Below are 27,011 nucleotides of genomic sequence, written 5' to 3'. Positions count from 1 at the left end.
CTGGAGGCCTAAGGCGGCCCCCAGACCCCTCGCCGAGACTGGTTTCCTGCTATTCCATCTATTTTTCCTTCTATTGAAAATCTTATTGAAAACACTGCCTTAGACATTTTTTTGTTACAATGGATTTGTTTGTTTACTATTTTAGAAAAGTCCCAAGCCTCACAAAAGAAATTATAGACTTTATTCTCCATCACAAATGACAAATGCATATAAAATGGTTAAAGAAAAGAAAATGTCAGTAAGGAAAGCTTCCAAAATTTTTCGGGTGCCCGATACAACATTAAGGGACAGGGTTTTGCTTAAAGTTGACCAAGAAACAGCTGTTTTTGGTAAAACTCCAGTTCTAGACACATTTGAAGAGGCCAATCTAGTCAACCATTTTAAATCAATGGCAGCTTTTGGTTATGGGTATACAAGACAGGAATGCATAAATATTGCAACAGATTACGCAATTTTTGTGGGTAAGAGAACTCCTGACAAGCCCTTTTCTATGAAGTGGATGAGAGGTTTTTTAAAGCGATGGCCTGAATTGAAAGTTTTGAAGCCACGAAGGTTAGAGCATGTTAGAGCCAAAATGGCTTCCAGTGAAACAGTGTCCAGCTATTTTGAAAATCTCGGTAACACTCTCTCCAAACATGATCTGTATGGAAAGCCTCATCTCATCTTTAATGTTGATGAAAAGGGCATTTCTGTTGACCACAAACCACCAGCCGTGGTCGGAGATTCAGCTTACTGTCCGCAGTCAGTCACATCGGGTCGTGGAAAGACTATCACCATTCTTGGAGGAGGCAGTGCAAGTGGTGTCTCTGTACCACTTTTTTTTGTCTTTCCCGGCAAACGGATGATGCCAGAGCTGTTGAGTGGAGCATCCCCTGGGGCTAGTGGCACAGTGAGCGAGACTGGGTGGTCAAATGGACAAATCTTCCGACACTATCTGGAACACCACTTCCTCAAGTTTGTTCCACGAGATGAAGGACAGATATTGCTCCTTTTAGATGGACACAAATCCCATGTGTCAGTGGATCTTGTAGAGTGGGCAAGTCAGAAGGGGATAATTATCTTTATACTTCCAGCGCATACAAGCCATGTCTTACAGCCAATGGATGTTGCCTGCTACGGCCCATTTCAAAACATTTACAATTGTTTGTGTCACAAGCTGATAAGGGAAACAGCAGCAACAATTACCAGGTATAACATTTGTGAAGTTGCATGCAAGGCATATATGAAGGCGCTGTCTCCCAAAAACATCCAGTCTGGATTTCGTCGTACTGGAATTTATCCCCTCTGCAAAGACGCAGTTCCTTCGAGGTATTTGGTACCAGCAGAAGTCTTCAAGGGCCTGGCTGCTGAAATTAAGAAATAATGAAAGCCAAGAGAATGAGAGAGGATTGGGGCAAGAAAAGGGAGAAAATGTACATCAGCAAAATTATGTGGTAAAGTTACACGAGAAGGAGAACCAACTGAAGGTAAAAAAGAGTGGAGGAGAAATTAAAGAGAGGAAAACAATGAGTAAGATCGTGTCAGGGAGAGAAATTTCAGAAAATGTGCATCAGCAAATGAAAGACCATGAAAAAAGTCAGAAGAAAAAAGAGAAAGATATCTGGAGTAAGAAGCACCAGAAGACAAGTTTTAAAAAAACTGCACTTCTTGATGATTTACCTGGCTCATCAACAATCAATCTGACCGTTTCTGAGGACCTCCAAAACACTTCAGACACTGACAGTGATGTTGAGATGGATGCCTCTAAACTGTGCTGCGTTTGCAAGAAGTTCCAGCCAGATGAGTTAAAGAGATGTGTATCCCTTGTATTTGTGAAGTGGGCGCAATGTGACAAGTGCAACCATTGGGTTCACTTGATCTATTGTTCACCAATACGTGTTGTTCGAAGGAATGATCCATTCTTTTGCCCACATTGTAATAAAGAGTAACACATTACTGCTGATGGTGCCTAAATTAGTATTGAATTAGACAGGGTTAAATTCAGCTTAGTTATATCAGTTTTTATAATTGTTTAACTAAAAAATTCATTCTTTGTAAAGATTGTATTAATTTGTCTTTAAAAAATGTTGAAACACAGTTAAACTTTCAGTTTTTATAATTGTTTAACTAAAAAATTAATTCTTTGTAAAGATTGTATTAATTTGTCTTTAAAAAATGTTGAAACACAGTTAAACTTTCAGTTGAAAAATGAAAAACATATATATTCATTCTCTTGGCCTTTTTACTTCAATTTCCGCTGACGTCACGACCCTAGGACCTGCTTTTCAAAATGTCGCCGAGTAAACATCGGTAACTTAAATGAGATGAAAACAATCAAAAAGGCATGCTTTTTTTATTTAAACAATTTACTGCAAAGAAAAGAACATGTTTTATTAAGGTATGACTTACGAAATGAAACAGCATTTCAAATTTATTTACAAACAGTCACAATCAAGTTAGGGTAACGACTCATGGACCTCCGAGGATATAATTTTTTTTTAATATGTTGAGAAACTCAAGCTCTTAAGACATCAAAAACAGCATGCATAGTCAACTGTTACACAAACTGTTATAATTTATAAATAAATAAGACCATTGTTAGAAATTACTGGTCAGTCTAACATAAGCATATTTGAATCAATAAGTCTTTGCCAGATTGAGGATGAATAATACATGAATGAAAGTTATCAATTAATGTTTCTTATCCAGGTGAGAAGGAGGGGACCTCCACCAGTCTCAAACAATGTCAGGATCTTCTGATGGAGGCCAAGACAGAGAACGCCCAGCTGAAGGGGAAACTCCAGGCTACCGAGAGTCAGGTGGAGGCCCTACAAAGGGGGAAAGAGGAGGTACAGTACCCGCATCGTTATTCTTTACAGGATACACGATACGATAGGATACATGCATGATACAATAGGATACACACATGATACAACAGGATACACGCAGAATAGGATTAACGCAAAACACGATAGACCTGATAAACGATTTTAACAATAGGATAAACGCAAAACCTGATAGAATTGTTTCAAAATGCGGAACGTTTTTTGACAAGACGAAAAGATAATTTTGTTTGATTACTGCAATATTTAAAGTTAGATATTTGCAAAGCTTCAAATCTAAATTATAAGGTATATTTAAAGTATTTTAATTATAAAACAACTTGAGATCACTGTGGTAATTTTTCAAAAGTTTTATTTAATTATTGATTTATTTGACAATGATTTAATGGATTATAATGAAACGCAGACTGTATTTCTTTTATTTCAACTCAAAGGTGAAGATTTCTAATTATTATTTCCAATTATTATTGTAAATGTCGAATTCTTGTCTTAAGGTTGAATTAAGAATCGTTTAATTATGGATATTTGAACATACATGTAATGCTGGCTTAAAAATCTCATTGTTTTGTTGTTTATCACGGGTACATTATTATAAATTTATGAAACACTATAAATGAGTTCATTTTATTATTAAAAAAAAAGAATTTCATTTAAACGTAATAAATTTATCTACAAGTACTAAATTAGTTTACGGAAGAACTTTACTCAATAAATTAAATATTTGTATTTAATGTCTAAAGCTTACAATCTGCGGTGTATAAAAAATCGAAATTAAATAATAAAATCTTAGGAAACAATACATGTAGAAGGCTGGCCGAAAGAAAAGGTCAAAGAAATCAGCTATAACAAAATTGATAAATTTAACACGATATATCTCTCATGATCTATATATACAGTTAAAGAAAATTGATTTCCTGAGTTGAAATCTTAATAAATGTTAATATAATAGCACTATGCATTAACACAAACCGTGTCAACAGAATATGAATCTGCTACAACTGTAACTGTATATGTACTTCTACGTGAACACTAAGCTCTCATATATGTATTAATTAATGAAAATTGAATGATAAAATACTTTTTTCTTTACAATACAAAACACAAAACTTAATAAATAAATATTAAAAGAGTGAAATGCAACTTTTCCGACTTAATAAGTATAAATCAATGCTATTAGATTTAGCGTGCACTGTTACTAAAAATACAGTCAAACCTGTTTTAAGAGGCCACTCATGGGAGAATGACAAATTGGCCACATAAGACAGGTGGCCACTTATTCCAGGTTTCAAACCAATGAATAAAAAATTGCAACCACAGTTGTATATTTATTTTCACACGTATCCATTTCCAATTTCAACACATTTAAAAACTTATGAAGTTTTAAGTCAAATGAAATCCCTTTTCTTACATTTCATTTTACATGAATTTTTGAAAGAAATCTTTTATTGTTTTTTTTTTGTGTGTGTGTGACTGTGTTTGTTAGTAATTTAATTAATTATACGGCCATACAATGTACATCACAGGAAATCATGAAATGTTCTAACAACTTAGCATTTCCCTGATGCTGTGTAAAGCTTTTTTATTTTTCTAGATACATAATTATTTATATAACATAAAAGGTTAAAACGGGAGACTGACCGCTTGACTTGATAACCTCAGGCAAAATTGTAATTAATATGTAGCCTATTGAGTTTATATTATGAAAATATTCAACAACTTACTTTCGTATATTAAGAACACCAAAAAACATTTGTTAACGAATAAATCATTTAATCCTGACAGAATTCAAATTACACCTGCAATTATTATTGGTCATTAACTCATTATCAGCTGCTCATGTTTGGCTTCGTATGAGGATACGAGGTCACGTGTCAGACGGAAGTCATGTGACAAAACAGACAAAATGGCCGCTGAAAACGGGCATGTTGAGCACACGGGACCTAAAAACACTGGCCACTGGCCGTGTTAGACAGGTGGCCGCTTAATTGAGTTAAAATACAGTGAAAAAATGATCGGGCGGGATTGAAACTGGCCGCTCATGGGGAGTGGCCGCTGATTAAGGGTGGCCGTAACAGCAGGTGCGACTGTAATTTAAAAGAGGGTCAAGTCGGCAAATAAATTAAAACCCTGGAAATTATTACAGACTTAATCTCATAAGAGGCATGTTTGAAGGGCGGAATGTTGAAAGTCTATAACCAATTTAAAATTAGATGAACACGATCTAACAAAATAGCCAGAAATAAAATCGACTTCTTAAATAAGGTTACGGACGGAATTAAATCGATTAATACTATAAATTGATTCATTACTCGTTTTGCATGGTCACGGCGGAATCAGACGACTATTTTTATACCCCACGCAACTAGTTGCGGGAGGTATAATGTTTTTGACCCGTCCGTCAGTCAGTCCGTCAGTCAGTCAGTCAGTCAGTCCTCTTTTTTTTGTCAGCGCAACTCCTCATAAACCGCTGCACAGAATTTCGTCAAACTTTGCAGGTATTTAGGACACATTGTGTAGATGTGAATATTACCAGGAAATTCCGATTCCGTTATTTTTTCCGGAAATTTCCGCACTTTTTAACTTAGGCATTTGGCCATACCTTGAATATAGAGATGAACAGTTTGTCAGCGCAACTCCTCATAAACCGCTGCACAGAATTTCGTCAAACTTTGCAGATATTTAAAACACAATGTGTAGATATGCATATTACCAGGAAATTCCGATTCCGTTATTTTTTCCGGGAATTTCCGCACTTTTTAACGTAGGCATTTGGCCATACCTTGAATATAAAGATGAACAGTTTGTCAGCGCAACTCCTCATAAACTGCTGCACAGAATTTCGTCAAACTTTGCAGGTATTTAGGACACAATGTGTAGATGTGCATATTCCCAAGAAATTCCAATTCAATTATTTTTTCCGGGACTTTCCACACTTTTTAACTTAGGCATTTGGCCATACCTTTTATATAGAGATGAACAGTTTGTCAGCGCAACTCTTCATAAACCGCTACACAGAATTTCGTCAAACTTTGCAGATATTTAGGACACAATATGTGGATGTGCATATTACCAGGAAATTCTGATTCCATTATTTTTTCCGGGACTTTCCGCACTAAATACTTAGGTTTTTGGCCATACCTTTTATATAGAGATGAACAGTTTGTCAGCGCAACTCCTCATAAACCACTGCACAGAATTTCGTTAAACTTTGCAGATATTTAGGACACAATATGTAGATATGCATATTACCAGGAAATTCCGATTCCTTTATTTTTCCGGGAATTTCCGCACTTTCCAACTTAGACTTTTTGGCCATATTTTGAATATACAGATGAACAGTTTGTCAGCACTACTCCTCTTAAACTGTTGTACATAGTTTCGTCAACCTATGCAGATATTTAGGACATATTCCATTATTTTATCCCAAAGAGTTTTGCCTATTATTCAAGAAAATTTCTCACACCCCCCCCCCCCCCTCTCCCCAACCACTTCAAATTAATGTTTGGATTTGTATAATGCCAAGAAATTTTGATTCCATTATTTATCTAGAAACTTCATTCCACATTTAAATGTCCTCATATGCAAGACATTTTGATGTGAAGATTTTTTTGCAATTATTGCCATTTTTGATCTATACTATGTATTTAAAGTGCACTAGCTGTGCCTTTCATTATGTGTTTCACAGTCAAGTTTTTGGGGAGCGTGGGGTATGTGAGCTAGCTCACTTTTTCTTTCATTTTATTATTATTTTTATAGTAAAATACCGTAAAATATTAATGCGAGCAAATTTTCATAGTTTAGAATGTTAGAATTAGTTCACCCTTTTCTACGCGATCAATGAAATTGTTTCCTAGAATTAATTCTGTCTGTAACCCAATGAAACCCCGGTGATCCGAAAGAAAACCAGATGATCCAAAAGTCCATGTACAGACCCTAAACCGTGCTTCTACACCTCAGAAAGGAACCGTACTGTTCCGTGAACAAAGCGAACCGTACCGTGAACAAAGCGAACCGTTCCATGCACAAGGCGAACCGTTCCGTTCTCAAAGCGTACCGTACCACCCCTGCGAGACGATCATGAATAATTCATGAATTTCCTTGAATTTTTCATGAATTTTGTTCATGAAATGTTCATGAAATATTCATGAAGATCCTATGAACTTATTATTGGACATTTTTAAATCATGAATTTTTATTCATGAAAGAAAATTGATGAATATTCATGAATATTTTTTTTCATGAATAATTCATGAAGAGTCATATTCATGAAGATTCATCATTTCAAGAATGTCCAATAATAAGTTCATTGGATCTTCATGAACTGTTCATGAATAATTTGATGAATTTTTCAGGAATGTTCATGAATGAAAAAAAATTCATGAGCCATTAAAATTCATGAATATTCTTGCTTATTTGTAAACAAAAAATGCAATATTATTATTCATGTTTATTCATGAAAATGCATGAAGTCATGCTAAAAAAGTAACAGTAGATGTTTTATAATACAGCATCTTGAAAGATTTCACAGAAATGTTGTTTGTTTTCCAACCATGGCAACAAAATCTTTATTCCAACCATGGCAACAAAATCTTTGTTAAAAAACTTAAAATAAACAGTTCTGACATATTAAACTATAGTAAATGAGTAATGTAGTTCATTCCTGGTAAAAGTATAAAAAAAAATATTCAATTCAAACGCAACTCTTGGCAGAATGTTTAACCTTACTTGGTCAAAAGGAGAGGGGGTCCTTCCTCAGCATGTTTCAAAGTGTGTTTTAATGCCAGAAATTGAACAGTTTTTAATTCCAGTCTAGGAGAAAAGTTTTTTCAGCACCAGGGTAACAGTTTTAAGCAGTTCGAGCAGAGATGGTCAATTCAAAAATCCTTATTGTCTCTCCATGTGGAATTTCCAGAATTTCGTCATTTGGATCCTTTGATTGAATATCATTCATATTTTCAATTCTTTTTTTCTTTCGTTTTCAAGAGCTCAGATTTTTTTTTGCAGCCAGAGTTTCTTGTCTTTTGCTCATCAACATTTGTGAACTGCTTCTCTTTTTCCTTCAAAAAGAAAGATTTTCTGAAATTACCCATGAATGTAAAACATAAGACTTTTTTGTGTATTTTCTTGCATTTTATTTTCATTTAATTTTGCATCAGAGGCACTTCCAAATTAAAACATTGATTCTGAATGGAATTTAAGCCTATTTTCTTGGACCGCCATTTTGTAGATCAATCAGGCCTATGAATGTTTCGAGTCTCAGTCTATAATTAATGTATGTTATATGGTTGGATCCAAACTCAAAGCAAAGTTAGACAAAACTTTCATTTATAAAAAAAAAGACATATCAATTTATTTTACAAATAGACACTCACAGTAACATTTACAGACAGTTTTCTGACTCAGTGATTGCCTCCATTTTTGTCACTCACCAGTTATGAAGTAGATCAATCCTATATATAGTCTTCCTTTTTCATATTCTGTTATTTTCTTTAAAAGTTGACAAAGATCAGTGACTATGCAAATTATAGATCACAAATACCGATCCTTCCACTCTCCAAATTCCCACTTCCAACGCCCGCGCGTTTTCAAGTTTGCGCCTTTTCAAAAATGTAAGGTAGAGCTAAGAAATACGTTAGTTTCGAATTTCCAAGATTTCTGTTTAAAAAAATTTAAAATACTATCTGAATAATTTTTCACTGAAAATACAATTTTTTTTAATATCAAAATAAGTTTTATCAATGAAGAATTCGAACTTTTTACGTCATCAATTAATTTGGACTAAGATTACAATAACATCGGGATCGAAGTCGGGCTCAATGAACAATTAATTTTAACAACACCGAAATTCAAAAATATCGAATGCCGTGTTCATCATGTTGATGTTCCACAGAAGGAAAGTTGGAACGAGTGCCACGAACAGGGGGATCATGGTCAGCTTGGGATGGAAGAAGATGACGATATTTTTAAGACCGGTAGGTACAATATTGTACAGTATTTTATGTGTCCTCGAACGAAGAATGTTTCTGCTACTTTTGATTAATCCGGGCACCATACATAAAATGCCCGACGGTGAAATCGTTAGGACAAGCACTATTTCTGTAATAATTATTTTACAAATCTATACATATCATTAAGATCATTGATTTTAACCCGAATTTCCTTGCTTGGAAATCGAACTGATGTCAAGAATTTTACCTGTACCTTCCTTTGTTCAAGATAACATTTACAGAGTATGATGTACATGTAGTTAATTATATATTTTGTAATGCATGTTCATGACCATTTTTCAGCTCTTATCTTGTATGTTTCGATTGTTTTAATAGTTGCTGCATTGCCTGAGATGATTTTCACAGTCCTGGCCTTTGATAAAGTGCATATACATGTAGATGCTTAACCAATCAGTCACTAGGCTTGTGAATATGGTGAGAACCAGCTCAAATTATTATTCAAAACAAAGAAACTAACTTTGATTTTATTAATCTATGTCTTTAAGCATAAGATTAAAACACAATAGTGCAACTATGCCAAGTAAACAACATTTAAAGAATTATATTCTTAACATGCCTAATTTCCATATCCTTATTATTTTTAACATGAATTCTAAAAGGTAATCTAAACATGCTAACTGCATGGGTATGTATAATTATTTTAGATCAAATATAATCAAAGATATCATCTTCTATGAAGCATACATGCATTTTACAGGAATCCGGATGCTCACAAGATTTGGGACAAGAACTATATTAAAAAAATGGTAAGATTTCTTCATTATTTTCTTAATCAATAAAATCACATGAATTAAAATTATTTTTTTTCAATGTTAGTCAGGCATTGAGCTTCAGCTCTAGCCTTTTCATTTAAGCTCACCTGAGCCATTTTAAGGCCTAAGTGAGTTTTTTGATCAGTGTCAAAGTCTTGTGTTTGTCTGTTGTCTATAAACTTTTCACATTTTTACATTTATCAGAATTAATCCTAATTTGAACAAAAAATTGCAAGATAGTGAATTCATATTCTACAGTAAACTGATCTGCCAGGTAGAAAAGAACAATTGTTTTGTAGAGCTTTAGTTCATTATTTGTCATATATTTATACGGATATCAATAATGATACATCTTAAATGGTCATCTCCTCTTTCAGAAATTGTGCAAGGAAAGTTTGAAGTGTCTGTTGGAATGATCAACATCGAACTTGCTGAGTTTTCGTACTAAAAGTGAATCCGTTGGTGACGCCAATTACCTGTCAACCCTCTATTGCAAATTTCATGGGATATCTGAGGATGTGATTCTAGCAACATGTCAGAAGTTTTGTATCTTCCATAATTGGGATCTTTGGCACATACATTGGTGGAAAATAGCAAATGTTCATTTATGGGATCTTTGTGTCAATGTTGTTGTGTACTACATATATTTTTGCATTTAATACATGTGTTTGTCACTCTTGTCACTAACTTTGTACAGTAAATGTACATGGGCTACTGGCACTTTATTGTAAATGTATATACTGTTGAGGTTTCAATGACCTCTCCCAATCCTTGGCCAATGTCATTTAATGAATCTAACCTCTTATTTAAAAAAAAGTTCATACTTTAGTTTACTACATACATGTATATCATAACTTGATTATCACTAATTTAACCAAGGCGATCCCCCAGTAATCTTATTTTTTCTTGGATATTTCTGTTAATAACCTTTGATGTAAAATACTTTGCAGTTTCATTGAGAATACATACATTTAAAAAAGTGTGCTTATATTGTACATCTGAGTGGTATATGCTATTATATTTGTCTCAAAAAACATTGTAAAAGAAACTGTGAATTTTTTATTTTGCAACTTGTTTAAAATTTGATGTTAGAGAAAATTTGGTCGAACAAAGTTGTGTGATGAAAAACGACATTATTTAAAGCACATTATGATGATTATAACTGTTTCATTTAAATTATGAAGAAACATAAATAATCAATTTGAAAAAAAATGCTGTCAATGGTGATGCAGTGTTTGTTTGATTAAAATCAAATAAAAACACGAAATGTTAAGAGATTTCATGATTTATTTTTTCAGATAGTTGGTGAAAGAATGGTATTAAATATAAATTATGCCAGAGGCTTGTTCAACAATTGCATCTGCATGCAAAAGTTGCATTATGAGAGAAATGAGTGTTTTCTGTCAATCATTTTTGTCAATTATTTTAGTCTTCATGAAAATTCATGAACATTCATAATACCTTGAACTCTACATTTTTTCTGTCTTTAAAATGAAAATTACCATTATTCATATAAATTCATCATTTGTTCATGAACTACATTTTATGAATATATTCATGAATAAAGTTCATGAACCATCTTTATGAACCAGTCATGAACCGTTCATGAACACATCATGAATGTTCATGAACGATTCATAAAAGTTCCTGAAATTATGAATTTCACCTCGCAGGGGCATCCACAAAGTGAACCGTTCCGTGCTCAAAGCGTACCGTCCACAAAGCGAACTGTTCGGTGCACAAAGTGTACTGTACCGTCCACAAAGCGTACCGTTCCGTGCAAGAAACGAACCGTACTGTTCTTTGGTTAATTATGCAAACCACACCCCCAATGATTTTTGCGCTGTGCAATGACAAAATAAGTCATTTTGGTTTATTTTTCGCAATAGCGCCCGTGAAAGGAGGAGGGAGTTTGTGTCTAGCTGTTCAAAACACCATTATCAAGTATCATGCATCTGGGCTTTTAACTATGTAATAAAGGAAACTACTCGAAATAAACAACTTCAAAACAACTAGACAGTGTTTGAGACGATTTCTTATATGCTATAAATATGATCAACTCGTTGTGTTTGTGATCAAAGGTACAGTAAAAACCGTGAACCTCGAACTTGATGTCGGCATCCTTGATGTCAGCGATCGTGGACCCCATGTAACAAGGTGTATCACAGTTCCTCATTACGGAATTGATAATAAATATTTTCATTTTCTTTATTTGAGCAAATTAAATCAACTTCTTTTTGAAATATTTGCTGTACTTAAATATTCGTAATTAAACTATACAGATGTTTAAACTAATTCCCTGGTTTTCTTGACTTAAGATTTTAGTTTTGCCCATTCAAATTATTGAATCAGATACATGATCCTTTTTGCCGTAAGTGTGCATTCATATCTAGTTCATATCGGATGCATGATTTTACTAATTAATCATCAATTTTGTAAGAATTTTAAAACATATATGAACAGTCTAGAGTAAAAAAAAAAACGTATTAGACTCGCACATTAATTCTGCTTACTAGATAATTACTCAGCGAATCATTGATGCAGTTAGACTTACACTGAAAATCCACAGGGGCCTGTAACATACTGTATTTGATTTTACGTAATCACTATATGTGTACAAAAAGAGAAAGGGAAACAACGTCAGCTCGAATTTACACAGGGTCGATCTCGGAAATGACTCGTGTTTTCAATAAAATACCTTGCAGTTAGTGAAATAACGTCTGGGATCATTCAGCAATAATCACTCTTTAATTAAAATACCATCGCGGTCATTTAAGAATCGTGTAAGTAGTGTTTTGCAGATCCGATATCCTGTCATGCAAGTGATGTAATTTAAGTCGTCCACTAAATTCACTAAACATTGCATCAAATATTTAACGCGAGATGTGATTGGTCAATGGTGCCTTTCTAGAACAGATCTGACCAATCACGCTACGCCTTTTACCAATCATGGGTTTTTCCAAAATGTTTTCTGTTCTGGGCTCGAGCCTCTCTGTGAACGAAAAAAGCTACTGTGTTTATTCAAACCAGAGATGTTGTACCTTTTAATTGCAATTAACAAAAGAAAAAGATGATTTTCGTGAACGCTGGATCTTTACTTTGTGTTTTTCATCTCCGGAAAGACTTCAAAACTGGAGAAAATGTGTGAATTTTGCTTCGTTTTAGTGGACGACTTAAAGTACATTGACTCGCACAACGGGATATCGAGTTAGTATTACCCAACTTAAGTAGTGGTCTCAGTAAGAATCATGCAAAAGGCGGCACATTGAAAATCTTGGATTTTAATGAAACTTTCCACAATTCTTCGTAATGATGACATATGAAGTCATGCAGAGTAAAAAATTTCAATACCAATGGTTGTTATGGAAAACGACATATTTTTGTTTCCATAGCAACCAGTTGTGTATAGTGTTTTGAAAAATTTTAAAAACTTATTTTTTATATTGGTATAAAAAAGAAAATAACATGTTTTAGAACACAGCAACAGTTTATTAAGAAAAGACAAAGGTTCATTAAAGATAAAATTATACAATACTTTTAAAATACTGCTTTATGGTGTTTCTAGAGGATATCCGAATGGGTACTGTTTCAATGTTTATTCATTTTCTGTAAATTTGACAATTTTATGGTATTTCAAAGGCATATAAATATAATTATTGGAAAAGTTGCAAATTCTGTGGCATATATTATAAACAATGATTACAAGTTGTACTCAAAATAAAAATCAAATGCGTCGGAAACACAAACAAGAATGGTTGCTAGGCAACTCTTTCAGGCACATTTCTAACACATTCAGACAAGAACATACACAATGTATACAATAAAATGCAGTTACCTTCTTAAGATAGATGCACATAATCATGATAAATGGTAAGATATATTGATCATCTTTATCTGATGAACATACAAAGCTTGTCCATTTCACCATAGCAACCAAGTTTCCATAGCAACACACACAAAATTTGAAGTTTTATGATTACTAGTACTGCGATGAGAATATCATATAAATAGATCATCAAATAATCTTCTACTTATATGAATTTCTCAAAAAAGACTTCAATTCATGTTCAGTCTTTTCACCATGGCAACCAATTTTCCTTAACAACAGTGAAAATTTTGGTAGTACAATTGAACCATAAAGAGAATATAATGCAAAAATGAACCTATACACAGTCACAATGCAAAAAAAAATAATACCACATTTACATGTACATGTTTTTACATGTCAGAAAAATACACATCAACTGGTTTAATCATGTCTCCATGGCAACCACTTTTCCCTAGCAACATGGATAGGTTTCATTTTGTACAGTACAGTGACACTAAAATGAGATTTTAATGAAATGTTATAACCATAAAATTCTTTATTGAGCCATCTCTAAAATAGTGTTTACTTGCCCTCTACCCGACTATGGGTAAAATTATTGGGTCGGTAGGTAGGTTAGAAATTTTTATGCCCCCATAAACGAAGTTTCGGGGGTATATAGTTTTTAGCTCTACTGGTCAGAGACCAGAAGAGCTTATGCGATAGTAATGCGTCCGTCGTCCGTCCGTCTGTCTAGCTGTCCGTCTGTCTGTCTGTCTGTCTGTAAACAATTTTTCAAAATGCTACTCCTCCTACAGTTTTGGTCCGATTTCAATATGACTTGGCACACAAGTAGAATACACTAAGATACATAATTCTGTGCATCGGTTTCTGATTTTGATGAATGGTGTTGCCATGGTTTCTAAAAATAGAAATTTCTGTGAAAATTATTTCAAAATGCTACTCCTCCTACAGTTTTGGTTCGATTTCAATATAACTTGGCACACAAGTAGTTTAACTAAGATCCATAATTCTGTTCATCAGTTTTGGATTTTGATGAACGGTGTTGCCATGGTTACTAAAAATAAAAATTTCTGAAAAATTCTTTCAAAATGCTACTTCTCCTACAGTTTTGGTCCGATTTCACTATAACTTGGCACACAAGTAGACTATACTAAGTTACATAATTCTGTACATTGGTTTTTATTTTGATAAGCGGCTAGGACCATTTTTCTATTTATTGCTATTTTAAAGTTTCAAGTCCCAACTGCTACTTTTCTCTTCCTTTGTTTTAAGTATAAACCAGTAGAGCTACAGTCTCGACAAAGACTTCTGGTTGTCTTGTCTGTTTGTCTGTCTGTCTGTTTGACTGCAAAAACTAACCTTGCTCAAAACTTTTGATTTAGTGGAACTGACTTTCATATTTCATATATCACATGTGTATTCCTTGTGACAAGACCTTTCTTTGTGAACCACCAAATTTGACCTCTTGACCTTGACCTTGGAGTTTGACCCACTTTTACACAAAAATTCAAAACTTTTACTCTGGCCTTATCTTTTGAACAGTAGATACCAGGACATTTATACTTAACACATGTATTCTTTGTTAAAAGACCTTTTATTGGATACCTTGGAGATTTGAAAAAAAAAACTTTAATCTTGGCTATAACTTTTGAATGGTAAGGGTTAGAGCTTTCATACTTCCCATATGTAATCCTTGTGAGAAGACCATTCAAATCCAGAACTTTGACCCTTTGACCTTGACGTTTGAATTACTCTAAAAAAGCAAACATTGACTAGAACTTTTAAAGGTTTAGGGCTAGTGATTTCGTACTTTACATATTTAATGCTTGTGACAAGACCTTTATTTGATAGCAAGACCTTTGACCCTATGACCTTGGAGTTTGACCTACTTATTAATTTTCTAACCTTGGCCTTAACTTCTGAATGTTAAAGATTTGGGCTTTCATACTTTACATACGTATTCTTTGTGGGAAGACCTTTTATTGGATACCAAATACCTTGACCTTTTGACCTTGACCTGGGAGATTTTTGTACTTATGAAAAAACTTAAACCTTGGCCTTAACATTTGAACGCTAAGTGCCAGTGATCTCATACATGTATTAATGTAATCCTTGTGAAAATCCCTTTATTGGATACCAAGGTTTCAAAACTGATGAAAATGTTTTACCCTGGACTGACTTCATATTTGTATTTCCAGTGAGTTTGCATTTAAGAAAAGTATAATCTTCGCTAATTTGTTGCCATACGGGGTCATCAGTGTTTCACAAACACATCTGTTTTTCTAGAAAATTTCATGATTTATCATATTTGTTGTCTGGATAAAAGAACTAAAAATAAAATCTTGTTCTGAAATGTAAAAATTACATGCAAATTTATGCTGATGTCAAAACAAGAGGCCCATGGGCCTTATAGGTCACCTGAGCATAATCCATTATGCAACAACTTTCCAGTGATTGAATTTGATTCATGTTTTAATCCAGATGCTATGGCATTCACAATTTTGAAAGAGGCCCCATTGATCATTATAACAATACACTTACCAGTTGCTTAGTTTGTTTACTTAATACCCATAGGCAGGGTAGGGGAACAAAAAATGCATTTCAAGTAATCAGTAATATTCAGCATGATCAGTAATGCCCCAATCACACATGAACCCCTGACCCTTAGGCCTAGATCCACACATTGCACAATTTTTGAAAAGGCACCCTTGCTTTTCAAAAATATTTGATTAATACCAAGGAGCATATTTCGAACAATTCATCCAGTTTCAGTATATAAGTACAGCCCCCCTCCCTCCTTTATGGTACCCCTGACCCTGGGGCCTTGAAATTCACAATTCTGGAAGATTAGTACCCTTGCTCATCATAACTATATAGGTAGTTCATCTGCTTAATACCAAGGAGCAGAGAAGAAAACTTTCAAAGATTCAATGTATTTTCACTATACATGTATAATCAATAGAGCCCCGCCCTATCACTAGAACCCCTGAACCTAGGGCCATAAAATTCACAATTTTGGAAGGGGTATTCTTGCTCATCATAACTTTGTAATTAGTTTATTTCATTCCTGGGAGCAGAGAAGAAAATTTTCAAAGAATTCATGTATACTCACTGTCAATAGAAACGCAACACCCAAATTTAAGGGGTGAAAATTATATACGGGATTTAACTATGTACCAAAAAAGTTAGGAAATCTTTTACTTTGCCAAATCAGTTATTTAACGGTTGAATGATTTTCATTCCATTACCGGAAGTTGATTTTTTAGCTCCCTGAACAGAAATCAAAAATTAGCATTTTTAATAAAATTATTGACAATATTTTGGGTTTTCAAGGTTTTGTACCTGTTAATTATAAGTCTTGTACCCAAAGTCCGGAAAAAATATCCTTCTTTCTCTTCCGGATGTGATGCCTGTATTTCCTCAAATTAACTGAAAGCACGCATTTTCATTGCTAATGTTGGAAATTTTCAAAATAAAGAAAAGGGAGAGCTACAGATGCAAATATACACTACATAACGACTTTTCGGGCTCATGTGTTTCAAAAGCATGAATGACAGTTCCTTGACCGGAAGTCCAAGGGTTACTACACTACGCCAAGTTAGAGAAAATTCGACCTCAGTATCTGAAAAACAGGCATTTAAAAAAGGACAAGAATATTTATTTTGCTCAGATTAAGACATTGATAAACTTACTGCATGGTAGAATTCGGGCTGCTTATGTTGTACAAGGCTGACTAGCACGTTTTAATTGAGTGGTCGGAAGGGGGGATGTTTTAGAGTTATGTGTTACTTTATAAGGTTTAAAGATAAGATTAAGAATGAATACATAAATTTAAAAAGTAAATTTACAAAACAATGATACTTCATTTAAACTTAAAATGTTATCTTTAGAACTTAGAAAGTAACACATAACTTTTAAAACATCCCCCCTTCCGACCACTCAATTAAAACGGTCTCCTCATTGCCCTTTCCCAGGTTCCCCCCCCCCCCCCTCTTTTTTTCATTTTTCATTCTGTAGACTTAAAATAAAATTCTGACTATTGATATTGCAGCAATATTTTGTAAACATGTACATGTTTTATAATAACATACAACATTTTTTAGGTCACCTGAGTAAAATCAGGTGACCTATTGCTATCCGTTTTCGTCCGTCGTTGTGCGTCGTCCGTCGTCCATCGTGTGTTAACATTTGAACATTTTCAGCTTCTTCTCTGCAACCACAGAACCATTTTCAACCAATTTGGCACAAAGCATCTATGGGTGAAGCGGAACAAAAATTTTGATTTTCATGATCCCTGCCCCCCTGGGGCCTGAGGGGTGGGGCCAAACCACTAAAATTAATGCAATCTTTAAAAATCTTCTCCTTTACTCCTGGACATCAAGCAGTCAAACTGTTTGCATGATTGTAATCAGCATTGAGTCCTTTACCAAAATTATGAAATTTATGGCCCTGGGGTCAGGGGTTCTAGTGCTAGGGCGGGGCTAAATAAGTATACAGTGAAAATGCATTATTTCTTTGAAAATCTACTACTCTGCTCCTGGGTATTAAATAAACCAACTAAGTACATAGTTATGATGAGCAAGAATGCCTCTACCAAATTTGTGAATTTTATGGCCTCAGGGTCAGGGGTTCTGGTGTTAGGGTGTGGCTCTATTGATTATATAGTAAAAATACATGACTTCTTTGAAAATCTTCTTCTCTGCTCCTGGGTATTAAACAGACTAAGTAAGTGCATAGTTATGATGAGCAAGAGTGCCTCTACCAAATTTGTGAATTTTATGGCCCCAGGGTCAGGGGTTCTGGTGTTAGGGTGGGGCTCTATTGATTATATAGTAAAAATACATGAATTCTTTGAAAATCTTCTTCTCTGCTCTTGGGTATTAACTAAACCTACTAAGTACATAGTTATGATGAGCAAGAGTGCCGCTACCAAAATTGTGAATTTTATGGCCCCAGGGTCAGGGGTTCTGGTGTAAGGGTGGGGCTCTATAGATTATAATAGTGAAATTACATGAATTCTTTGAAAATCTTCTTCTTTGCTCCTGGGTATTAAATAAACTAACTAAGTGCATAGTTATTATGAGCAAGAGTGCCTTTACCAAAATTGTGAATTTTATGGCCCCAGGGTCAAGGGTTCTGGTGTAGGTAGGGGGGGGGGATTCTATAGATTATATAGTGAAAATACATGAATTCTTTGAAAATCTTCGTCTCTGCTCCTAGGTTTTGAATAAACTAGTTCATTTCAATATTTCCACTTACCTGCCTCCTTAACTATTTGCAATTTCCCTCTAGTTCCCCATACAATGCGTCGATATATTTTTTTAGAGTAACTACGGTATCACCTCCAGTTATCCCCCTTAACTATAACTCTTCAGTTTTCTCTCGACGCCATATTGGACATGCGGTTTTCCTCATGCAGTGCAAAATAAAGTTTATATTGGCATTTTTGGAAGCGTTTATCCCGTTGTAATTATGGAGAAAGAGTTTAAAGACTGTTCTAAATGTTCGGGTAAGATGAACATTCTAGATGATCACGTTTTTTGTTATAAACATCGTCTCTGTAATGAGGCCTTTCCATGTGACACTTGTAAAACCTGGTCAAAGGAACGGCAGGATAAAATAACGAAGATGATCGAGAAAAGTGTACAGAAAACAATTAAAATGAACAGTAAGGTGCCTCAGTCCGTCTGTGGAGACGGCATGGCAGTGCAGGACGTAAGTCCGTCTGTGGAGGCGGCAGTCCAGGAGTCAAACGACAATGCCTTACTGAATGCCGAACGTAACAGACCCGACGTCGTGGATTTATCCGCAATTATTCAAGAACAAGTAAGACAGCAGGTCGAATTGTTACTTAAACAAAAGAATGTTGATGAAAATTTTAATGATCAACATAACATATCGGCATTTGCAGCAAACGAGGCAAGGTTGACCAGAGGAAATGAGACCACCAATTCCAAAACGGCAACCATAAGCAGACCTCATTTTGACAAGTTTAAGGCTTATGATGAACAAATGTCAGCCTTTGAGTCCAGTGTTGCAGATGTGTTGTCTGTTAATGCACGAGATAATGATTTTGAGGATATAGATTCTAATGCATCATTTGGTGGTTTGTGTACCAATTCAGATGCGGCCGTAGAGGTGCCTTTTGGTGCACCAGATTCTTCTGATCCGCTACAGTGGAACGGTTTTGTTTCAAAGATGGAAAAAGTGCTCAATATTGATCTTGAAGCTGAGGATCCATTAGAAAATGAAAGAAAATCATTTATTTCTTCGCGATTGAAGGGAGACAAGAGTGACAAGAAAAAGTCTCTCCTTAAAATGCCTATTGAAGGAACACTCATTGATATGATTAAGACGGTTGAGAAAGAAGCTACTTCGGGGCATTTGAAAAATAGGTCAGTACGTGGCAGAGATGATAAAGCATTTATGGTTAAAAAGGATGACTTTGACGCCTTTTGTAATCCTCCAAAGTTGGATGACAACATTGAGGAGGGATTAGTAGTAGGCCAGAAGGGTAGTTTTGGAAAATCAAAAGTGAATCTTTCTCCTTTTCATAAGGAGTTAGATAATGACTTTCGGCGAATTGACAATTCAGCAAGAGCCTTATTCAGAGCCATTTCATATGGCACTATGATAGCAGCTTTCTTAGATGAGGCTGAATGTGAGGATGATCGAGTGGAAGGACGTAAAGCCCTCATCAACTGTTTCAGAAGCATGGCTGATTTGACAGCAAGAGTGATGGCAAATTCAGTCTTGAGTAGAAGAAAAGTTTTTCTTAAAAATGTAGATTTTATAAGCAAGGCAACGGAGAAGAAATTGCTAAAACTACCCATTTTTGGCAACCAGTTGTTTAATGGACAGTACTTTGATTCTCTCCATACTTCTGCAGAGAATCTACGAGATGCTAGAGAAACCCAAAATGTTTACAACGCATCAAAGGGTTATAATAAGAACTACAAGAGTAGAGAGAATAGGAACTCTACCGAGTTGAGCAGAAAGAGGAAAGCAGATGTAAATGAGACCTCTGCTCATTCTGCAAAAGTCCCTAAGTCTAATGAGACTAATGCCTTAAGTTCTGATCACAGCAAGGACAATTTTCGTTCAGGACAAGGGAACAGGAAAAATTCTTTTTCCAGGCGAACCTTTGTGAACCAGAAAGGGTTTCCAACTCCAAGGAAGTAAATCTCGTAAACAGCCAGTCTGTAAATATGTTTCCCCAGGTAGGGGCACGTTTGCTAGAATTCCACAGGAAGTGGACCGTAATCACGCAGGATCAGTGGGTAATAGAAACCCTAAGGGAAGGGTTAAAATTGGAGTTAATGATTCAACCCAATGTAAATATCAAGGAAACATGTGTACCAAGATATGGTATTCACGAATCAGTTATTTTAGCAGAAATAAACATGTTGTCAGGAAAAAATGTTATAGAACCTGTGCCTGCAGGGCAAGAAAACGAAGGGTTTTACAGCACCATTTTTGTGGTGCCAAAGAAACAAGGAGGGCTTCGGACAATTCTAAATCTAAAACCTCTAAATCAGTTAATAGTGCCTCGACATTTCAAAATGGAAACTTTGTGTTCTATAATGAAAGCAATGAAAAAAGGGGACTTTGCAATCTCACTAGATTTGACCGATGCCTATTTCCACATTCCAATTCACACAGATTTCCAGAAATTTCTAAGATTCAGATTTCTAGGCCAGAGTTACCAGTTTCGAGCAATGCCATTTGGACTTCGTTCTGCTCCAAGGGTCTTCACAAAGATAATGGCAGTTCTAGCGGCACACTTGAGAAAAATGATAATCCAAATATTCATGTACCTAGACGATTGGTTGATGATCAATCCAGACAAGAGAACTCTCCTTCAACAGAGAGACTATGTATTACATCTAGTTCAGGAGCTTGGATTATTAGTGAATTGGGAAAAGTCGTCTCTAGTGCCATCCCAACATATAGAGTACCTGGGAGCACATTTCAATCTGGTAGAGGGCATTGCGACACCAACAGAGGCCAGGTTTCAGAGTATTTCAGACATAGTGCAGACTTTATCAATAAGTCAACACACTCAAGCAGTAGTTATCCTCAAATTGTTAGGACTTATGGCTTCATGCATTTATTTGGTTCCGATGGGAAGGTTACACATGCGTCCCATACAGTTATACCTGTTGGCAATGTGGAGACCAAAGATTCACCCTCTTACTCATGTGATAGTGATCCGGCCAATCCTAATTCGGCACCTTCAGTGGTGGATGAATCGGGAAAACTTTTTCAAAGGAATGCCTTTACAGGATCCGCCAATTCAACTGACATTGATAACAGATGCCTCAGAACAGGGTTGGGGAGCACACCTGGAGAACTGGGAGACGTCAGGGGTCTGGCCGCAGCAATATCAACAGAAGCATATAAATTGGCTGGAGCTAAAGGCAGTTCAGTTGGCTCTTCAAGAAGCTCTGTTTTTGATAAAGGGAAAAGTGATCCTTATACGGTCAGACAACACAACAGTGATAAGCTATATCAACAAACAAGGGGGGACACACTCACCAGAACTGTGTTATCTAACTTGGGAGTTGTTCCAGTGGTGCATGGAGAACAAAATTACAATACGAGCTGTTAACATTCCAGGGAAGAAGAATTTTCTTGCAGATGCACTTTCCCGGGGGAAAAAAGTTCGAATGACAGAATGGTCACTCAACAAAACTGTTGTAAATTTATTGTTCCAACAATTAGGAACTCCATGTATAGACTTGTTTGCAACTGCGCAAAACAAGAAGTTGCCAGTCTATTGCTCCCCATTTCCGGACATCAATGCTTTTCAAGTAAATGCCTTAGCAATGAGTTGGGAAGGGATTTATGCTTATGCATTCCCACCACCTATTCTTGTGCCCAAAGTCTTGCAGAAGATACGGGAAGAGCAAAGTGTTGTACTTCTCATTGCTCCAATGTGGCCCAGACAGTTGTGGTATCCTCAGATAATAGATCTTCTGATCGAAGTACCAGTCAAACTACCACTGTGGCCAGATCTTCTCTCTCAAAATCGCAATCAGATTTTCCATCAAAATCTAGAAACTCTCAATCTTGTAGCATGGAAACTGTCAAATTGCAACACAAGTCAAGAGGATTTTCTGAAGAAATTGCAGAAATTATGGCAAATGCCAGAAAGACATCTACACAAACAGTTTATGATGCAAGACTCAGAATATATAACAGTTGGTGTAAAGAACAGGGTGTTAATCCCATTACAACATCTATACCAGAGTTAGCATAATTTTTTATGTATCTCTTCAATGTGAGAAAGTGTAAACCACAGACTATAGCTGGATACAAGTCAGCAATAGCAATAGTTCATCAGAATGGGAGCAGTATTGGTACAAGTACAGAACTGTCTTCATTGTTGAAAGGATTATTTAATAAACACCCATCTGTACGTCAGTTGACACCGAACTGGAATTTACCACTGGTTTTGTTAACTCTCACAAAACATCCATTTGAACCACTAGAGTCAGCAGATCTAAAGTTTTTGACTCTTAAAACTGTTTTTCTGGTAGCCATAGCTTCAGCTTCGAGAGTGAGCGAGATTCATAGCCTCACTTTAGATGATGGTCACTTTAGAATAGAGAGGAAAGGAATAAAAATGTTACCAAATATTGAATTCCTGGCAAAGACTCAAACTATAAATAGACCATGGGACCCTATTTATATTCCTGCATTTGATTCATTCGCCACAGATTCAGAGTATTTAAAATTGTGTCCTTGTCGTGCATTGAAGATTTATATCAATAGAACGAAAACTATTCGGAAGTCAAATAGGTTATTTGTGACATACCAACAGAATAACCACAAGGAAGCATCAAAAGACACTATTGCAAGATGGATAGTTAACATGGTTCGTTTTGCTTATGATAATGCAGAAGCAGCAACATTGAATCTAGTTAGAGCACATGACACTAGACGTTTGTCAACTTCCTGGGCTTTGTTCTGTGGTGTATCTGCAGAGGAGATTTTACGGGCAGCACACTGGGCATCTGAATCTACCTTTACATCATTTTATCTGAAAGATGTTCCAGATCATCAGTCCATTTTTGCCAAGGCAGCAATTTTGGACTCATCAAGGAGAGGGAAGCAAAAATAGGTAATTATGTACCTTTTATGTACTTTTGTCACTTACTTTTCCTCTCCCACCTCCAAACTGGGCTGCAAATTCTTTTGCAAATAGTTAAGGAGGCAGGTAAGTGGAAATATTGAAATGAACTTGGATTTTTGGGGGTAAAATCCGTGTTCATGAGATATTTACACTTACCTGCCTCACCCAGCCCACCTCCCCTCTCGAGGAAGTTGAAAGGTCAGAACCTTTTAAGTTCGTCGAGAGAAACTGAAGAGTTATAGTTAAGGGGGATAACTGGAGGTGATACCGTAGTTACTCTAAAAAAATATATCGACGCATTGTATGGGGAACTAGAGGGAAATTGCAAATAGTTAAGGAGGCAGGTAAGTGTAAATATCTCATGAACACGGATTTTACCCCCAAAAATCCAAATTAAGTGGATAGTTATATTAAGCAAGAGTGCCTCTTCCAAAATTGTGAATTTTATGGCCCCAGGGTCAGGGGTTCTGGTGTTAGGGCGGGGCTCTTTTGATTATATAGTGAAAATGCATTAATTCTTCAAAAATCTTAAATAAACTAACTAAGTACATAGTTATGATGAGCAAGAGTACTACTTTCAAAATTGTGAATGTCATGGCCCCTGTGTCAGAGGTTTTGCCATTTGGTGTGCGGAGGGGGGGCTCTTATGAATATATAGTAAAAATACATTAATTCTTTGAAAATCTGTTCCTTTGCTCTTGGGTATTATGACAATGATCCAAGTACATATATTTATGATGAAGAAAGGTGCATCTAGCAAAATGGTTAATTCCATGCCCCCTGGGTCAGAGGTATCAGAAGGGGGGGGGGGGTACATAGTCTGAAATAAATTAATGCTTTGAAATCTGCTCTTTGGTATTAATCAACCATTTATGATGAAATAAAATTTATGAAAAAATTTTGAAATATGTGGCTCCAGGTTCAGTGGTTCCTTTGGGGTGGGGTGCACAACTGGTTATAAAGTGGAAGTGCATTTTCTCTTTGTTATTCTGATCTACCTCTGGGTATTAAGTAAATAGCATAAGCATGCCAAGTTTACAATTATGATAAGCAATGGTGCCTCTTTCAAAATTGTGAATTTCATAGCCTCTGGTTTAAAACAGGAACCAAATTCAATTGTTGGAAAGTTGTTACATGATTCTCAGTTGACCTATAAGGCCCGTGGGCCTCTTGTTGTGAGTTGATATTGAATTAATTCAAGGTGCATTTAACATACAAAATACAGGTACTTCTTATAGCTTTTTGAAGAGCTGAATAATGAATCTCTGATATGGTTTTCCACACACTTTTTATTTGCAAAGTAAAACTGTACACTTTCAAAGGAAATATGACGACACACTCTCTTGAATGTATTAAATCTTCATACTGTCCATCACTCTAGGTATTTGATAATCTGAATGATTCTTGTACCTTCTTTTCCAATCACAAGATTGTGATCGGTATCAATACTGAGTCCTCCATTACATGGATACTCTATATAACGGACAAAGTTACCATCACAGTCTATGATGTGGACAATGTTGTTTGAGTCATCACTAATCAGTATTTGAGTGTTGACATCAGAAGCAATGTTAAGTGGGATAAAGTCTTTGAATTTAGATTGTTTAGACTTGCACAGGTTGCCTGTATACTTGAATCGTAGTCCCCCAGAAGAATCCACCACAACAACTGCCTTCTTTTCATAGTCAGCAACACAGATGTCACCATTACCATTCTCAGTCAGGAGAAGCACAGTTGAAATATGATTTACACCAGTAGAAAACAAAGGTTGTCCCTGACTGTCGTACTGGATCTTCTGAATCTCTTTGGTACCCGAGTATCTCACCACTCTACTCTGTTTTTTATCTGTAGATATCATTCTCATACTCACCAGTAGATCTCCATTCTCTTTGTAACAAAGACCGACAGGAAACCAGTTGAGTGTGTTAAATAATACATTCATTTCATTCCTAGTATAAATATAAATGTCTGTATTTTGTTTAACAGCATTATGTAAGGAAAACACTGGTTCCAGATGTGAATTGATAGTTAATGCCAGCACATCATTATTTGTATGAATTGTTTGTAGAATAGATCCAGCCCTGTCTATCTCTTTGATTGTTTTGTCATTTCCAGAGATCAAGATCTTATCTCTCCCCACACACTGAATTCTCCACAGCCCTGTCCAACCTCCATAAGGACTTTGTATTGTGTCTAGAACCAAAGGGTCAGCCATCATTTTCAGCATTCCAGAGTTGTTCTGCACTTCATCCCCAGTCTGAAGAACGCCGAACATTTCTGCAATTTGGTTTTCTTTAATAATGCCAGGGAGTAACTTTGGACAAGAAAAACTTGGTAATTCTGGGCCTTTTCGGAAATTCTCATTCCTTGATTGATAATTAAGTATGGCTGTGGCATCATTACCTTTAAGAATATCGTTATTTTTTTTGACAATTTGATTGACTTCTTTTGCAGCTTTTTCAGCTGAAGACTGGCATTCTTTGTTCTTTCTTATAGCTTCTTTCTTTCGAATGCTTACTTCTTCTGTGAGCTGAGTACTTTTTTTATGTACAGCTTGGCAGATTTTATCTTCTTGTTCTTTAATGGCAGAGAGACCTTTGTCAAACTCGGCAGTTGTACATAGGTTGATGTGTCTGTATTTTGGAACAATTGTTTTTTCCAGTTCTTCTGTGTCAGAAATAATTTTTTCTTTATGCTCTTGAAGAATAGCATTAATATCAGTAAACTCATGCTTTTTATGTGAACCCATCAAGCACTGAAGACATATTGGTATTTTACAGTCTTTGCAATACGTCTCACATTGGTATTTCTTGTGTGTAAGACATGATGGAAGAATAACCGTGTGTTCTTTTTTGGAAGTATATTCTACAACTTCATGTCTTCTTGATTTATCTGCCATATGTTTTGGTATGCATGATAGGCAGAGGTCAACGTGACAAAGATTGCAATGATGTTCAACAGGGTTTGAGCACAATTGACAGCGAATTACGTCCTGTCCTTGGGCGGTAGCCATATCTATTGTGATCTAGGATTAGAATAAAATCATATTTACCTGGTTGAAGTACACGGCAATGATGCCATCATTGACATTCATAGAATTTTTAATTGTCATATTGATGCATATGCATAAAATAAACACTCGATAATGTTGTACCATAAGCAAGTCAGTCATACAAATTCACAAATAAAAAAAATTATCTATTAAGAAGTTAAAAGAAATAAGAAGATATTTTCAATGCTGTACATGAAAAAGTTTTTAAAATTTTACATTATTGGTTCAGCATTTAATCATTGACTTAATAACAAAACATACTTACCTTTGACTGTCAATTCTCTATAAAATTCAACATTTTTTTTAACTTTTGTTTTAAGCTGGTGTAATGAATTTTCTAGATCAATATACAGTCTTTTATCCTTCCGCGGTAGTCAGTGGATTTAAATTTTCAAAGCTTAAAACTGGGT

The 27,011-nt window shown here is 35.5% G+C and overlaps 3 protein-coding genes and 1 long non-coding RNA gene across 4 annotated transcripts in view; 3 read left to right on the top strand and 1 right to left on the bottom strand.

Moving 5' to 3' along the window:
- The window catches only part of LOC134254466 (centrosomal protein of 152 kDa-like), a 58,101-nt gene that overhangs the window by 13,206 nt on the left and 17,884 nt on the right, over nt 1–27,011 (top strand). Inside the window, exon 8 of the mRNA XM_062736972.1 lies at nt 2,689–2,828. Coding sequence (XP_062592956.1) covers nt 2,689–2,828 — 140 coding nt within the window. The remainder of the gene's footprint in view (nt 1–2,688; nt 2,829–27,011) is intronic.
- Nucleotides 215–1,363, top strand: LOC134254464 (uncharacterized). The gene has a single exon (XM_062736970.1). It carries the CDS (start codon nt 215–217, stop codon nt 1,361–1,363), a length of 1,149 nt encoding a protein of 382 aa, XP_062592954.1.
- LOC134254461 (uncharacterized) lies at nt 8,499–10,855 on the top strand. The gene is made up of 4 exons (XR_009989324.1): nt 8,499–8,794; nt 9,146–9,244; nt 9,528–9,576; nt 9,960–10,855. It is a non-coding gene; the product is annotated as an uncharacterized LOC134254461 (long non-coding RNA).
- Nucleotides 24,922–26,990, bottom strand: LOC134254462 (uncharacterized). The gene is made up of 2 exons (XM_062736969.1): nt 26,867–26,990; nt 24,922–26,574 (listed from the first exon to the last, which is right to left on the bottom strand). Exon 2 carries the CDS (start codon nt 26,560–26,562, stop codon nt 24,922–24,924), a length of 1,641 nt encoding a protein of 546 aa, XP_062592953.1. The 5' UTR covers nt 26,563–26,574; nt 26,867–26,990.

This window comes from Saccostrea cucullata, unplaced genomic scaffold (genome assembly GCF_032062105.1).
Source record: "Saccostrea cucullata isolate Sc308-1 unplaced genomic scaffold, CSIRO_AGI_Scuc_v1 ctg5616, whole genome shotgun sequence".
Lineage (NCBI taxonomy): Eukaryota > Metazoa > Mollusca > Bivalvia > Ostreida > Ostreidae > Saccostrea > Saccostrea cuccullata.
The sequence above is the reverse complement of the archived record's forward strand: the minus strand, read 5'-3'. Positions and strand labels throughout refer to the sequence as shown.

Excerpts from the sequence above, each read along its gene's own strand:
- LOC134254464 (XM_062736970.1), top strand. The coding sequence starts at position 215 with ATGGTTAAAGAAAAGAAAATGTCAGTAAGGAAAGCTTCCAAAATTTTT.
- LOC134254462 (XM_062736969.1), bottom strand. The coding sequence starts at position 26,562 with ATGGCTACCGCCCAAGGACAGGACGTAATTCGCTGTCAATTGTGCTCA.